Source organism: Giraffa tippelskirchi, chromosome 8, assembly GCF_054371585.1.
Source record: "Giraffa tippelskirchi isolate mGirTip1 chromosome 8, T2T-mGirTip1v1.2.pri, whole genome shotgun sequence".
Classification (NCBI taxonomy): domain Eukaryota; kingdom Metazoa; phylum Chordata; class Mammalia; order Artiodactyla; family Giraffidae; genus Giraffa; species Giraffa tippelskirchi.
The window spans coordinates 18321666-18339132 of NC_137282.1; the positions used below are offsets into that span (position 1 = coordinate 18321666).

Consider the following 17467-nt stretch of genomic DNA (forward strand, 5'->3'; position numbering starts at 1 on the left):
GCCCAGGTGGAATCTGCGAGTTTTCCCGTGGTGCCGGCGACAGTCTGCTGTACAAAGTGGGACGCTCTCTCCAGACCCCAACACAGACACATTTCTGGGAGACCTGCAGGGACTGCGTTGGGGCCATCGGCTATACAAGCTGGTCCTTGAGAGCAGCGTCTCAGATTCGGATGAAGGATAACAGAAAAATCCCATTTGGCTCAATTCTGTGTCTCTCTGACCTGCACTAGATATACTGTTTGAGAGTCTCCCGGTTGAACCTTCCATTATAAGTGATGGGAAAAATGTAAATTACTTTTTTTTTTCTTCCTTTTTTAAGGGCTTCCCAGGTGGTGCTAGTGGTGAAAAACCAGCCTGCCAATGCAGGAGACATAAAAGATGAGGTTTGATTCCTGGGTCAGGAAGGTCCCCTGGAGTAGGAAAAGGCAACCTGCTCCAGTATTCTTGCCTGGAAAGTCCCATGGACAGAGGAGCCTGGTGGACTACAGTCTACGGGGTCACAAAGAGTTGGCCATGACTGAGCGCACGCATTTATTTGGTTGCTCCAGTCTCAGTTGTGGCTCTGGGGACCTTTAGTTGTGGCATGTGAGATCTAGTTCCCTGACTGCATTGAACAAGGGCCCCCTGCTTAGCCACTGGATCACCAGGGAAGTCCTTTCTTCTTATTTGTCATGGCTCCCAAGAATCACAGAGCTGTTTTTCAAACCAAAATACTGTGGACCTTATTCCCTCCAAACTTTCTAGTCGGAGATGGAAGAGCTAAATGTACGGGAAAAGTACATTGCTAGTTTAATCATTCCTTTTTATTTGCTGAAATGCAAGGTTCAGATGATCCTGATTCAGAAGAGGAAGCTTGGTGTGGGGCTGTACCAGAAGATTCCAACCCAATGACGTATTGTTCCAGAATTATTTTAAAGCCTTAAAAATGAGAGTAGCTGCAATTTCACGTGGTGAAACAAAATGGGTATTTGAGGGAATTCCCTGGCAATCCAGAGGTTAGGATCTGCACTTTCACTGCCAATGGCGAAGGTTCAGTCCCTGGTCGGGGAACTGAGATCCTGCAAGCTGCACAACACAACCAAAAGGAAAAAAAGGAAAATCTAAATTAAAATATAAATAAAATGGGAATTTGAGACCAGAAATGTAATACTGGTTATGAATTATGGTTACACTGGCCACCATTTATTAGCCCTTACCATGTTTCAGGTTTCCTGTTAGCTGCCTTATATACTTGCTCTCGAAGCCCAGTCTGATCTGCTTCTCATTTTCCCGCTTGTCCCGTTCATGTCTGCTTTGTTAATCTTAACGTGTACATATCTTTATCTTAACCCACTTCAAGTTTCTTTTGGAAAAAGGCAACATCCTGATGAATGAAATACATTTTTGGAATGAGTTTTTTAGAGTGATCAATTGTTAAGGTTTTAGTTCGTCTCAAATTCTAAAGAATTTACCGAAAGACAACAGCCGTTCTTGTTCAATTATTCTGCTCATTTCTACTTTGTAAACAGTGCTCTTTTATGCAGACAAAGTTGGAAAGACTTGATCTGGGACCTGCAGGGGCAAAGGCCTTTCCTCTGTTACTAAGTGTACACTAGGGTCCTCAGCTTAGTTCTACTTAAAATCTTTCGACTTTAGGATGGTGTGAAAGTGATATTCAGAGAGTAGAAACCGTGCTTTGAATTCTGAATTTTCATCCTTTCCTGGACTAGTGGCATGCTTCCTGGTGATGCTGGGTGGGGGCAGTGAACCTCTGCTCCTGGTCAGCCCTGTGATCACGTGGGTGAACAATTAGTACACTGACGATCATTCTAGACCCACACGACCACCCTGTTTTCCTCTTTCAGTACAGTGTTCAGTGAATGACATGAGAAGCTTTGTGTTACAGGATTTTGCCCAACTGTAAGCAAATGTAAGTGTTCTGAGCGTGTTTAATGTCTGATTCTTTGAAACCCCATGGACTGTAGCCCGCCAGGCTCCTCTGTCCATGGGAATTTTCCAGGCAAGAATACTGGAGTGGGTTGCCATGCCCTCCTCCAGGGCATCTTCTCAACCCAGGGACTGAGCCCAGGTCTCCCTCATTGCAGGCAGATTCTTTACCCACTGAGTCACCAGGGAAGCCTGCCTAAGCACACAAGCTAAAGTGTTCTGAGCATGTTTAATGTAGGCTAGGCTAAGATATGGTGTTCTGTAAGTTAGGTGTATTAAATGTATTTTCAACTTATGATGGGTGTGTCAGGAAGTAACCCCACTGCAAGTTGAAGATCTGTATTGTCTGGTGGGGCTTCAGAGTGAGGCTCTGGCATTCCACACCTGCCTGTGGATCATAAGCGACAGGTGGGGTGGATTGTGGTCTAGAATGAAGTCTGGCTCACTCTCCTTTCTAATATAAATAATGTGTCTTCACATATACATAATCTTTACACTTGTACTTTATGGACAATCTATGTGTGTGTGCCTGTAAGTATAGTTATATATGTGATCACTTCTCTAAGCTGTTTCATTTCTCCCTGAGTGGCTCTCCATAATTATGCAAAATACTTCTGCACAGTAACCTAACTGAAATAGAAACTATTTAAAGGGAATTTAGATTTCCAGAGAGGACCATTGCCCACTGACAAGGACTCTTAACGAGGACTCCAAGAGGATCGACCACCACCTTCACTCAAGGGTAGGAGAGGCCTTCTCTGGCTGGCAGCTCCCTCCCGTGACTCAGGTGGTGGTTAAGCGGGGATGGATGCTCCCTCTGGAGCTGGGGTCCCGTTGTCTATCCCACACACGCTGCCTTTGGGAGAGGCAGGGAAGGGACATCAGGTCAGGTCATGGCTCAAAAATCCGTGCTGTTGACTTACAGATCCTCTCAGGAACTTCCAGGTACCTTAAAGCGAACTGCACATCAAAGCAAGTGGCCCTTAGACTCTGAAGGGGAAGGCAGCTCAGTATCCCTACATGGAGCTCTGTTATCAAAAGGGCCTTAAGGAGTTGAGGTGCTGAGGTAAAACTAGTACGTTCTGACTTGCTGTTGGCGTGTTTGTGTTTTAACACTGTACACTTTGGTGAGTTCTTGTTTTGACCTGGTGAGGCTAGGAGTAGATGGAGGGGATGGATGTTAAAGTGATGGGAGGATTTTCACATAATCATACTGCCTACCTTGCCTGGAAAAATGCTTTGTAGTGTCTAGTAGTACAAAATAAAACCAAATAGTCTTTCTGTATTTACACTGGGCCTCAGTTATTAAAAAATATGGATAGGAAAAACATTAGTAGAAAATATAATAGTACCAGTGGTTTCCTCCATATGTTGAGGTGGTATCTTTTTTTCCCAAGTTTTATGTACTAAATGGGACATATTTATAATGAAATTGAAATATAGGGGGGTAGGGAACCTACCCTGTTTTGCAATTCATGCTACACATTTGGTCTGAAAATTCCATCAAATGTAATATCTTCAAACCCGAGGGTAGTGTGTCACCTGGAAAGCTTTTAATCTTCAGAGACTGTGAGGTCTAGCGTGGGGGGGCTGATGTACAGCCCAGGTTGAGGACCCTTGAGCTTAAAGCTGATAGTTTAGGGGGTCCCTGGAGAAAAAGAACCAGGAATGGCTTTCTCGACATAAGAAATCATTTTGGGCTCTACGCCTAGCCACAATGTTTGCCTTAACATGGCTCAGTAATTAATGATGCTAAGGGAACAAAGGAATACAGGAACCGAGAAAAGGCGGTAAAACGATAGGGAAATGATAAAGCCGAGTCCTAGCTCTTTCTGAGGGGATATACATAATAACGTTGATATATCTTTGAGTTCTGCAAGAACTAAGGCTCCTTTCCATGTGGAAGACAGAAGGTGTTGACTCGATCCTCCTGACTTCAGTCAACTAAAGCTTCGACTCTGTCGATCTCCGCCCCAATTCGATACTGAATTTTCTATTCAATGCTGAATTTTCCTCTGCTCAAAGACCTTCATGAGTATGTATGTACCTTTAGCTTAAGACTTCCCCAGTTTTGGTCTTCAGAGAGACACTGCTTTGGGAAAGATCCCTAGTGTTCTCCTTACTTGCTGCAAGTAATAATAAATCCCTCCTTCTCCTGATCTTTGGCGTGGTTTTGTTTTCTGGCCTGACACCTGTCAAGAGAAAAACCCAGTTTTCAGGTAACAAGCTGAGGGTTTCCAGACTTCCTCATTAATCTGGGTATGACCCTCCTGTGAAGTCCATGACAGCAAGACTCTGGCTGGAGTCAGAAGCTGAAGGGAGTGTCGGCAGCCACCCACTACTGTGAACGGATAATGGGGCGTGGGTCTCCTGGGTGCATCGGATTGAAGAGATTCCCCATGGTGGCTTCCACATCCTTTATTAACCTATCGGATACTGGAAAATAGTCAAAGTTAATTTTCAAAGCAGTATTCATTTAAATTCTTTTTTAAAAAAAACATACACAGAGAACTCATAGCACTCTTGGAAATGGGAGAGGATTTGTGGAATAAAATATATATGTGGTTCTACAGGTTGGGATCTACCTCTTTCAGATGATTGATAAAAATAAATAGGCCAACCATGACAACTTTTAAGCTAAATATTCAAGGAGGCAGTGGTCAAGAATCTGCTTGCAATGCAGGAGACGCGAGTTTGATCCCTGGGTCAGTAAGATCCCCTGGAGAAAGAAATGGCAACTCACTCCGGCATTCTGAGCGACTGAATGGCAACAATAGCGACTAGACGACAACAATGTCTTTTCAGCTAGTGGGTGTGAGGGTGGGTGCGGCAGTGATGGTGATGGTGGCCAGGATCTGAAACTATAATATGAGAAGTGACATAAATCACTCAAGGCTTGGTTTGCAATAAAGATAACATAATGGAGATTATGATCTAAAAGTAAGATCAGTGAGTTTTCTCTCTTAATTATCTTTCTCCACCAGAAATGAGGGTGTTTTATTTCAGATTCTAGAGACTCGGATAAATGAAAAGTTCCTGAAAGTCAGGCAGACGGACAAGCGAATTGATTTTCAGTTGACTGGAGTATTAGACACAGACCAGGTGCCCCTTGGCCTCTGCTCCCCTTTCCTGAGAGTTGTCCCTGCTCAGACCCAGGGGCAGTCACACTTGGTCCACAGGATCTGGCCTTCCTGGCTCGAGTTGGATGGGACTAGCAGTGGGACTGAAGAATCTCAATCCTGCGAGTTATGCACTGGGGCTGTGAGATGCTGTTTAGTCATCACTGCAGGGCAGTGAATGCAGGACTGGTAACTAGGGAGCCAGGGCAGGCACGCGGTCAGGGGCCCGCCTCCGTGGTGGTGGTTGCTTGGCTCAGGGGCCAGCCGAGCAGACAATTAGAGAGAGAACGCAAGCGAGGGGCGCTGGCTGCTGGCTTTCTGGGCCAGTCCTCTGTGGGTCCCAAGGCAGGCTGGATGCCCTCGGATTCCATCAGCCACCTCGAGAGCCTTCCATAAAAGCCTTTTTGCTTAAACTAGTTTGAAGTGATGTCTTTACTTGGTGACCCAAAAAGTCTTGACTAGAAAAAAATGGTAACCAAAGCAAAATGCGTAATTTAATCAGGAACAGTGAGAAAGAAACCTAAACGGAAGCAGACATTAAGAATACAGTAGTCATTTTTCCCTGATGAAAACTTTGGAGCAGCTATTTTTAGCTTTGGGGGGTGTTAATGGTTAGAATTCTTTAAGAAACTCACGGAAGTTACAGACCCTCTCTTCAGAAAAAAACCCACATTTTGCATATAATCCATGGACCACAGATTAAATAGTTAGGTAATTAGTGTTTTGATTTGAGCCTTAATAAATGGGCTTACATACGTGTTGTTTTCATTATATGTTCCAATTATATTACAAGCTTCTTTGTAAAGGATAAAAGACTTGTTTCTCTGTAAATTTAGTTTATTACCAGATGGCTCAAATGGTACTGTTCAATGAAGTTATTATTATCTGTTAAACTACTGGATATATATTTTATCAAAATACTTTATAATGGGACTTCCTTGGAGGTCCAGTGGTTAAGACTGAACTTCCAATGCAGGGGCTGTGGGTTTGATCCCTGGTCGGGAAACTAAGATCCCACATGACATGGGACACAGCCAAAAAAACAGCAAAAAAAACCCCTCTGCAATACTGAAAAATACTTTTTTCAATTACCAAAATACTTTTTGCATACAAACCATGATTTATGCCCCAAACATCATTAGTCATCAAAGAAATACAAACCAAAACCATAAGACACCACTACTTCACATCCACTAGAATGGTTAAAATAAAAACAGACAAATATTACCAAGTGTTAGTGAGGATGTAGAAAAACTGGACTCCTTGTTTGTTGCTAGTAGGAATGTAAATTGTGCAACCACTGTGGAGAACATTTTGGCAGTTCCTCAAAAAGCACAGGACTTCTCTGGTGGCAGAGTGGGTAAGAATCCTCCTGCCAGTGCAGGGGACATGGGTTCGATCCCTGGTCTGGGAAGATTCTACATGCCACAGAGCAACCAAGCCCTCAAGCCAAACTAATGAGCCCCTGTACCACGGCTACTGAAGCCCATGCATCTAGATCCCGTGCTCTGCAACCGGAGAGAGCTCAAGTGCAGCAGCAAAGACCCAGCATAGCCAAAAATCAATAAATAGAGCAGTGTGTACATATCAATCAATAAATAGAGCAGTGTGTACATGCTGATCTCAGGCAAAATTTTTAAAAAGAACCTATAATATCTCTAAACAAAAAATAAAGCTAAACATAGTTACCACATGACCCAACAATTCCACTTCCACTCCCAGGTATGAATTAGAGAAATTAAAACTTGTCACACAAAAAAACGTGTGCATAAATACTCATACCAGCATTATTTATAATAGCAAAAAACAAAAGTAGCAACAACCCAAATGCCCATCAACAGATAAATGGATAAACAAAATGAGGTTTATCTACATGCTGGAATATTATTCAGCCATAAGAAGGAATGAAGTATCAATACATGATATAACTTACATGACCCTTGAAAACATTATGCTAAATGAAAGAAGCCAGTCACTGAAGATCACATATTATATGATTTCATTTATGTAAAATGTCTAGACCAAGCAAATCCATAGAGACTGAAAATAGTGGTGGCCATAGTTAAGGAGGAAGCACTGCTAATGAGTATGGGCTTTTCTTTTTGTAGGATAAATTATGCCTCAAACTGCTCTAGAAAAATCTTTATTGGGGATCTCAAAAGCAGCTCAAACTCAGGAGTCCAACGCTGAATTCTTGCTCTTTCACATCAAACTTGTCCTCTTTCTGTGCTCTGTGGAGCTCAGAATGGACCACAATGCATCTACTTATGCGAAGTGGAAACCCCTGGGTCATGCTTGGCATCTTATCTCTGTCCCGCCTGCTTCCCCCCAGAAAGATTTAGTTCATCCCTGAATCTTTTCATTTTTATCTCATAAATCTCTCCTTGGTTTTTCCTCTTGTCCATACCTTTATTGTTACATACCAAGCCTACATACAAACATCTCTTGCTAACAAAGTTTCTTTCTGGCCTCTTTACTCACTCTTACCCCTCTTTACCAGTGCAGCAGCTGTGGGCTGCTCAATAGACGGACCAGGCTCCTGCTGGTCCCACAGAGCAGGCCACCAAAACACTGAGGCAGGAAGCCTGCCATGTCCTGCCTGCTGTCTGTGGTACACAGTGGGTATTGATCCAGGACCTTGCTTCAGACATAAACTAAGCCCCACCAGGTGGAGGCTTCCCAGGTGGTGCACTGGTAAAAGAACCTGCCCATCAATGCAGGAGACGCAAGAGACATGGGTTCGATCCCTGGTTGGGAAGATCCCCTGGAGTAGGAAATAGCAACCCACTCCAGTATTCTTGCTTGGAGAATTCCACGGAAGGTGGAGCCTGGTGGGCTACCGTCCATGGGATCACAAACTGTCAGACTCGACTGAGCATGTGCATGCATGCCTGCCACTCGGTGGAGGATGTTGACTACATACTGACCGCAAGCATGCAGACCCCAGACTGGTTGGAACCAGAAGACTGATGATTAAGATTCCCAAAACATCATCCTGTTATCTCACCACCAACCAATCAGAAGAATGTCTATGAGTTGGTCACAAACCTGTGATCCTCACTCCTAATGCTGCCTTAAAAAAAACCTTTGCTCCAAAGCATCAGGGAGTTCAGGTCTTTTGAGAGTGAGTTGTCCATTCTCCTGGATTTGTGTCCTGCAAATAAATGCTATACGTACCTTCACGACACACACACAAAAAAATTGAGACAAGCTGTCTTGAAAAATTTTGATACAAAATTCCTGCAGGTAATAGAAACCCCAGCTAAAACAGTGAGAAAATGTATTATCTCTCCTAACAAGTTCAAGGTTAGGTAGGCCCTAAGGTTAGGCTCAGCCATGTCTTAAAGCACCTATGTTTTTCCTATCTTTCCATTCTGCCTCCCCTTGTGGTGGTAAGGTGGCTGTAAGGAGCAAATATGCAGCCTATTCCCCTAAACACATCCTGTGGTAGAAGGAAATCTCCTTCCCAACTATAAGTTCTTCCCTGAGCATGAATTGAGCAAATCTAAGCTATATATGCACTTTTGGGCCAGGGAAAGGCCAAAAACTTGTTGGCATGGACTGACGGAGGCTTACTTGTGGATTAGGTGGACAGCTGAACAAAATTTGAGAATCTGCTGAGAAGGAGGAAGAGGAGACAGATGCTTGCCCCTGATCTAATAGGGCTCTTCTTTTATACAAAGCTTGAAATATAGGGAAGCAGCCCTTGTATACTGCAGAAAAAGGAAGGTAATTTAAGCAAAAAAGTCATACTACAGTATGACTTTTCCCCCTTCTTATTTCAATATTCAAAACTCAAATGCATTTGATTTTCTGTCATCCAGCACAAACTAACTTTAATAATTTGTCTATAATTAAGTAAAGAGCTTTCTAATTTTTCTTATTACATCATGATAAAGTTAAAATGTAAAAGCTGGTGTATGGGATCAGGTGTGGGTCATTCTTTTCTCTATTAAAAAATACACTGAACATGATGGCCGAGTTTCACTGACTACAGGAGTAAACAAAAAGTCACAGTCTTTCCTTCTGGGCTGTAAGCATTTAAGCAATATATTGATATATCACACATCTACAATTATGCCAGCCTTAAGTAAAATGGAAACATACTTTAGGCACAGTTACAGGATAATTGAAAGATCTGAAACCATCTCTTCAGATTTAGGCACATTATAGTTAGTTAAGTTATAAAATCTACTGTATTAAAAATTAAGCATGTCTAACCCAGAAATAAGGACTTTTGGGTAATCTTTATAAAAATGAGGCTACTGATTTAAAAAAAGTACTTAAGTCACTAGCAAGCACTGAGGTCTAGGTAATTCGTGTCCCTGTACCTGTGTGCGGTTGGCAGCTGCTGGTTTTATCGCACTGTGGAACCTTTCTTCCCGTGTCATCAGGATCTGTTGATGGCCAGTTAAAGAGAAAAGTAAGTTGAAGAGGAAAGCAAGTTAAAATGGGGAATCACAAAATTATAATAAATATCCTTATAACTTTATTCTTAACTTAAAACATATATAAGTCCATTCACCCATCATTCCTTTGATATCAGGCTACGACCTCTTCTCTGGATGGGGTCTCCTGACTGGGGTGCACGTAAGATATCTATTAGCACAGTAGCCTATCTATTGACAAGTAGCCTTGTCAATTTTAGTTTCAGTGCAGTGAGGACTCAAGACGCTTGTGGAGTAAACCAAGGGCAGAATTCTAGATTTTGCCAACCCTTTCCTCCCACCCAAACTTTAACACTTGTTCCGTCCACACTTCATTCCACAGCATCTTTTTTTTCCTGATACCGGGTCTTTCTCAAGCATTCAACGTAATGTCAGAGAGATTATGACTCTCTTCGCACTCATATTTGTTTGATTTTGGTAATATTGCATTAAATTATGTAATTACTGAGTACAACTTGCATAAACAAGTTTGGGAACAAATGATTGACTTTGAAAGGCATACAACCCAGGAAGAAATGTGACTAGCCCATCAGGAACTGGCCTCCTTACTAGCTGTAAAAAGTTTGTGGGCCTTCCTCATCGTTCTTCACAGAGAACAGAGACTGGTTCAAACGTCTGAACCATAGGAAAGCAGAGTCAGTTTAAGAAACAGAACATTTAAATTCAGAGACTTAGCCCTCAAACTCACATGAAGTTAGTGCAGAAACTCTTTCGGAAGGGATGTTAACAAAGATCTGGCCAAGCTTCCTTTGCTATTAATAGGTCCCTAGTGGGACCAGCAACGCTTCTCTGAGGGAGGGTCCCGTGCCTGAGCCCCCATCTGGATGTGCGCAGTGTCGCTAGTTCTACCCTTGGTAAATACTCTAAAATATAAAATATACCTATCTTCCTTTGAAGGAGGCAGGCAAGGAACTGTTCCTAGTTTACATTTAATAAAACACTTAAGTCTAAAGTAGCCTTAATATAGGTTGGATTACTAAGGATAATAAAATTCTCTAGGAGAACCCATCTGCTAGCCAAAAGGGGGAAACAAATGATCCTGTTTCCTGGTGCCCTCTTGTGATAAAACAGCAGGTCTACAGTGGGATTATAAACCTTTAAGATTAAATTACCTTCATTTACCTTCATTAGGAGTTGAACACTAAGAGTTAGACAGCAAAATGATAAAAGAAGTGGTGCCTGAGGATGAGCCATGGAATTAGAAGCATTTCCTCTCTACCCTCTTAATGTCCAAAATGAAATTATATTACTTTTAGAAGTGAAAACAACGAAAATATCACCACAATTTACCACCACACTTAATTAGTAATAATGAGCAGAAGCAGTTTAAAGTTCTAGATAGAATGACTTGTAGTCTTAACCTTAATCCCTCTTTGAGTAATTCTTATTGAATTCAGTGGGAAGACCAAATAATTTTTAAAATGTTCCTATTGTTTTGTCTTGGGCTGTTTAAAAACTTTAAGAGAGACAAAAACCAAGCAAGACAAACCCACAGCTGTTTTCCCACTAGCACTTAGGAAGCTCACCAAGTTATAGAATCTCTGTCTTCAAAGGTTTAACTAGCCTTCCTAATGGCAGCATTGAGTAGGGTAAAGGTTATGAACTGTGGAGCGGAAATGCCACTGACTAGCTGAGTGACTTTGGATGGTTACTAAACCTCTCTGCACCGCAATTTCCACATCTGTAAAATAGTTGTAATAACATTACCTACCTGATGATTAAGAATATTAAGTAAGTTAACATCTAGTTAGTAAGTTATATGTAAACTGCTTTAAACAGTGCCTCACATGGAATAAGTTCTATACAAGTTTAACAAATACAGGCAAATTTTTAAAATGTCAGTGAGTTTACTAAGTATATATTTTAGCATTATCAACAGTTTTCACATTATTTTCAACATGCTCTCATTCAGCACCCTTATTCTCCAAGATTTTTATTATTACTTTCTACTAAGCCTGGACAAGGTAAGTTAGCATTAGTCACTCAGTCATGTCTGACTCTTTGTGACCCCGTGGGGTGTGCCCGCCAGGCCCCTCTGTCCATGGGATTCTCCAGGCAAGAATACCGGAGTGGGTTGCCATGCCCTTCTCCAGGGGATGTTCCCTACCCAGGAATCAACTGGGTCTTCTGCATTGCAGGCGGTTTCTTTACTGTCTGAGCCACCAGGGAAGCCCAGACAGGTTAAACAGAGGCTTAATGAAATGTATACTAAACTTAGGACAAGTAATCTAAATGTCTAAGAAGACAGGGTTTATACAGGTAAGGAGATGAAGATCTTGAATAGGGAATTCCCAGCTGGTCCAGTGGTTGGGACTCCATGCTTTCACTGCAGAGGGCCTGAGCTCAATCTCTGGTCAGGAAACTGGGATCCCGCAGGACGTGTGGCCAAAAACAAAAAAGAAATCTTGAATGATGTCATGGGGGTGCCCATCAATAAACAGCAGTCCTTCCTAAAGCTTCCCGCGTGGGGCCCCTAAGAGATGCTGATGGTACACCAGGAAGAACCCAGGTGGAAATGATGTGTGTTTGTGTATGCTGCCGGTTTTAGAATATGAACATCAATACTTGGATGTTCCAAGAACATCAGTTCTTGGTTCCTTCAAAAGGTGGAGCCTAATCACTCCCTTGAGAGTGAGATGGACTTAGTGACCTGCTTCTAACAGATAAAATGAAGTGCAAGTGGTGGTGTGTAATGTTAGAGACTAGGTCTTTCCTTGCTTGCATCTGGAGGAAGCTGAAGGAAGCCAACTGCCCCGTCCTGAGGACAACTCACAGCCGTGTGAGAGGCTCACGTGTGCGGAACTGAGGGTTCCTGCCATCCGCCATGTGAGACCGCTCCTTCGAAGTGGATGACCTTTTCCCCGCCCCCAGCCCCAGCTGAGCTTTCAGATGATTGCAGTTTCTGGCTTGAGGGAAACCTCATGAGGGCATTGAGCCAGGACCACCAGCAGAGCCACTCCTAGATTTGATCTGAAGAAACTGCATGTTCCTTGTTCTAAGCTGCTGTATTTTAAGGTAACTTTCTATACTGTGTAGATAATCACTACAGTGTGTGTTAAAGGATGAAGTGAAGAAGACAGCAGGGTATGATACCCTTTTTGGACCTGACACTTAACCTGGTAAAAACCCATCCTCTTGACCCTAGAGCTATTACAAATTGCTGTGATAAAATGGTTTCTTTCTTCTCCCTGCTTAGGAGCTTCTTTTTCAGTCAACAGTATGTCAGGGTCTGTCCTACTACTTAGCATAATCACCTAGAACATCCATGCTGAGGTTTGCGTGCTGACTGCAATCTCAGTGAAGCCGAGGCTGTTTACTAGAAGAAGGCTGGGAGCCTGGCTGTGGAGAAGCCCCAAAGCATAAGAATGGCAAAAAACTGTCTTTGATTCTTTGTCCAGAAGGGGGATAAACTATTTCATTAAAATATTCAAAACTCATCGGCTAAACTGACAGATATGGAGGCAGAACTACACAAATGAAGTTCACACGACACTGATGTATAAATAGGAAAGTTTCTCTAAATTCTGTGTGCAGAATGGCATTCTGAGTTTCCCCTTTTCCTGAACAATGGCTTAGAGGCCGAATCCGCAATCAGGTTAAGCTTGCAATTAGAGGCCAAAGGGACAAGTCCTGAGGGATGTTCTTCCCAAGCCATATGACCTGAGGCAGAGAACACCTCTGGTCACTGAACAGTTCACATCTCTTGGATTCAGCGCCTCCCCTCCATGGGTTAACGCTGTGTTCACGCCATCACCTTTTGTTTCTCTGTACTCCTGGTAAAGCGGCATTTTCTGTTAACATTTTCTTTCCTCAAATGAGTTAATAGGAATTAAAAGCCACAGTGTACCTGATAAACGTTGAGACTCTTCTCACATGATGATTTAATAGTTTGACTCTCTGGAGATATCTTCTTACCAAGTCCTCGGGAGGGATCCCGCTGCTGCCTTCACATACTACCTGCGTAATTTGGAGCACAGGGCAGTTATGAGCACATCAGAACTTATCCAGAGGTAATATTCAGAACTGGCACAGCATTTCAAAGGTAGTTTTGTAATTTCTGCTCTTTTATCTAGAAATTTTTGTGATCAACAGAATCCTAAGGTGATCACCGGGGGTTGAAAAATGAATAGACAGCAGTTATGAAAAACGGGACATTTATGTGATGTTCTTCTCTTCTCAAACCACTACATGTAGCAGTATACTTTTCTAACTTGAGTCATGAATATTCTTATCAAAATAAAGTCATTCACATTTGGAACAAAGGCTAATTTTTACCAGTCAGTTTCAGAATTCAAAAATAGTTTTTTACTATCCACAATTAAAAATTAATCTTGTGGTAACTTATAATGGATAAGAATATGAAAAAGAATACACATATATGTATAACTGAATCATTCTGCTGTGCATGGGAAACTAACACAACATACTCAATTGTATTTCAATTAAAAAAAATATTTCAAGAGAAAGTATTTTAGCATTTAATGTCTTAGTATTAATCAACATCTACTAATTCAAAAGTTACTATGTTCCATTATATGTACGTACTTGAATTATTAAAAAAAAAAACTTGGAATTACAATAAAATTCTCAATATTTTGCCTATTATGTAATCAGGTAAACAGAGTCATGCCAAGGTTGATAATTATTGATTAGTAATATGCCAAAAAGATTTCATATATTTATAAATATATCAAAATCTCTTCTAGTTTCATTGTCCTCAGAAACCTAAGAATACCACTCAATGGTCATTTACTTGTTATTTTCATTAGACACCATTCTTTTTGACTTCATATTCTACTGAATACATCTTTCCCTGATTACTTTTGTTTTACTAAAAAGAAAAAAAAATATTTTTCTTGGGAACAAAATGAAATCTAAATTAATTCAATAGCTGCTGAAATTTCACCTGAAATTTTAGACAGCCACAAATTCACAAAATGAAAAGGTAAACACATTAGCTTTAATATTTAACTAGTATACAATAAAAATTAAAAGAGCTATTTTGGGAAAGTTGATGCAAGTAGAAAAACTGATTAAAGTAAAAGTCCTGTCATCAACATTTTTATTTAGTTCAGTATTTGTCAGAATATAAATACATAACAATATGTTCTTTCTTATCATGGGTAGTCTTTTACATAACTAAAATTCATGGCCAACATTTTATATAACAAGTAACACAGAACAGAAAAATCTTTAAATTATCAGAATGGGACAAGGACATCAGAAAATAATACATTTTATATAAATTACAGAGGACAGTTACAACGAAAATCCATTACTTTCCTCTCTGATTCAATTTTACAAGATAAAGTCAGTAGGTGTTTTGTGGACTGTTACGAATGCACAAACATGCGGCTCTTTCAAAAGACACCAGTCAAACAAACAAGAAGACACTGGTCAAACACAACTATCATCTTGATGTCATCTACTGTTCTCAGTTCTTCACTGGAGTTGAGCTTCCTTTCATGGTCTTCTTTAGGTGATGGTAGTTTGGCAAGATTTTCATCAGGAAATCCAGCTGTAGTGTCTGGGGCTAAAAAGATAAGAGAATTAAGAACTGGCCAGCAGAAAGCAAAGTTAAGAGCATCAGGTAGAAACGATTATCAATACGTCATGGAATTACAGGTGATTTTCACTGATCTCTTTTTTTTGGGGACTGAGGCATGCCGAATCTTAGTTCCCTGACCAGGGATTGAACCTGTGCTCCCTGCAGTGGATCCCGTTCACTGACTTAATTTTGCTTCCCTGCCTTTTCAATTTATAATGAACATACATTAAGTTTGGTAATAAGAAAAAGCCAAAAACATTTGCATATAAAAATGTATGTTTATCAGTTTTCAACCTTGCTTTTTGTACATTTCATCTTGGCCTCTAAGAAGTGGAAGAGTTTCAGTTATAGTAGACAACATGAGTACACTGCTTTCTACATGACAGAGCACACAGCTATGATACTCATCTGATCTTCACTCTCTATATATCAGCTTGCTCACACTTGGCCTCACTATAAAGTTCACTTAGGGTACTTTTAGGCCCTTTGCCCTAACCACTTTGGTTCCAAAAGTCTGGGGATCATTTGTAATGAGGACCTCTATGTGATCCTTATAATTGGTAAAATACGGAAAACAGTGTTGCATACGTACCATTATGTATTAAACTTCAGATATTCTTGCTCACTTAATTCTAATCTCCCTTAACCCAACTCCAGCTTCCTCTCTCCCTCTTCAATCATTTTGCTGTTATGCAGAAAGATAGTGAAAAAATACTGGATTTGTTCTTATTTCTTTTTTGGTCCAGAGAATAGTAATACTTGCTTATAATAATAAAAGCCAAAGATTACAGAATTAGAATAACCCAGAAAGAACTGGCATTTTAATTTCTGATAAAATATGGCTAAGAATCAAAAGTGCTAAATGTCTTACAAACATTTTCTTTGGGGGAGGGGAAGGAGGCTGCATAACCAAGGAAATATACTGAGTGTGCCAAGCAGTAAGGTTAAAACTTCAATCAGAAGGCCTTCTGTCCAAAGGAAGCCCCAAATGCTCTATCAATACTTATCTCCTACTCTAACATGAAACTCCAAATGCATACTTGCCATTATTCTTGTTTATTAGGAGGGGACAATTCCTCATAAGCCAGGAAAATATCTAAATATACTTGCATATTCACAAGCTGCATTTATTTTCAAGCCAACTATGTCAGTAAACTGATAGATGGACCCAAGTTGGGTGTACAGTAATCTGGTAGGTTCATTTCTTACCCTTGAAGATTGGTATTTTAGGAGCAAATCAGTATAGTTTGTAAGGCTTGGAGATGCAACTCCAGTGAAAATATATAAGACTAGGAGTAACATCCCTGGATGTTCTCTTCCCACAGTCAATGCGTTACTGTCATCTTTGGATGTATTTCTGATATTAACTTAAGGACTCAATAATTCTACTGAGTCAACAAATAAATTGTAGTTTTAGGAATGTTCCTCTGATGCTTTATTTTAATCATTTGCTTTTTAAATAACAGACTTGTTGCCCCATTAAAACATTTATGTGGTACTTTGGGAAAATTAGCAGCCCTAGAAAGGAGGCTACCTACTAAAGAGGTTCTAGTACCTGTGGCCGTTCAGTCTGCACCCGACGAAGGCAGTCTGCGCCATAGATGACTGTGTTCTCAGGGATGACTTCAAACGTGTTCAGGCTGCAACAGGCCCCGATGATACAGCCACTTGTCAGGATTACGTTTCTGCCTACATACGCTGCAGGAGAGACAGAGAACTACTACATAAGACATTCAGCGACTAGAACGCTGTTTTTTTCCTAAGACGATGCAAGCATAAAAATACAAACTGTCCTTAAGAAACATATTAAAAGAAGTAATTCAATCCAGAGTTTGTACAGCAGCGAGGCACGAACCAGGCTAGTATTAAGTGGATTCAAAGCAGAGCTCTGTTGTGATCTGTGTGACCTGTAAATGCTCTCAGTGAGTTTATCTCTAAAATGGAGACCATCCTACTTCACAATGTGCTGTAAGGAATGAATGAGATAATAAATGTCAAGTGTCAAGCACAGGTCTGACACACCGTAAGTATACAATAAATAGAAAATGGCAGTGATCCTCCTCATCATCATAAATGGCAATCCAAATTAAAATAAAACCATTAAGTAGGTTAACAAAAAGTCTAATTATTTAAAAAAAGCTGCTCTTTCATGCCATTCAAGACTAAGGAAGGAAAGGTACTATTCTAAAGAGGTCTCGGCCAGTGCAAGTTTGCTGTATGAAGCACGCCACTCAAAGCCGGTGGGGAGAGAGGTGGGTGGGGGGTTCAGAATGGGGGGACACATGTGCACCCATGGCTGATTCATGTCGATGTATGGCAAAACCCACCACAATGTTGTAAAGTAATTATCCTCCAATTAAAATAAAGTAATTTAAAAAAATAAATAAAGAGGTCGTGGGCTTCCCTGGTGGCCCAATGGTAAAGAC

At 40.9% G+C, this 17467-nt stretch overlaps 1 protein-coding gene across 50 annotated transcripts in view; it reads right to left on the bottom strand.

Moving 5' to 3' along the window:
• Nucleotides 1-17467, bottom strand: part of DCTN6 (dynactin subunit 6) — a 42570-nt gene that overhangs the window by 6697 nt on the left and 18406 nt on the right. For 12 of the 50 annotated variants that reach the window (XR_014063180.1, XR_014063178.1, XR_014063176.1 and 9 more), the window contains exons 6-11: nt 16597-16739; nt 14773-15026; nt 13341-13446; nt 9377-9442; nt 3974-4118; nt 1197-1363 (exon numbers count right to left, since the gene is read on the bottom strand). Coding sequence is in view for 1 of the 50 variants with exons in the window: in XM_081523551.1 (XP_081379677.1) it covers nt 14928-15026; nt 16597-16739 (242 nt within the window). In the remaining 49 variants the exon portion in view is untranslated. Of the gene's footprint in view, nt 1-1196; nt 1364-3973; nt 4363-4669; nt 4788-8621; nt 8759-9376; nt 9443-13340; nt 13451-14538; nt 15027-15633; nt 15727-16596; nt 16740-17467 lie in introns of those variants that run through there. The other 38 variants (XR_014063193.1, XR_014063191.1, XR_014063197.1 and 35 more) reach the window with 10 other exon arrangements.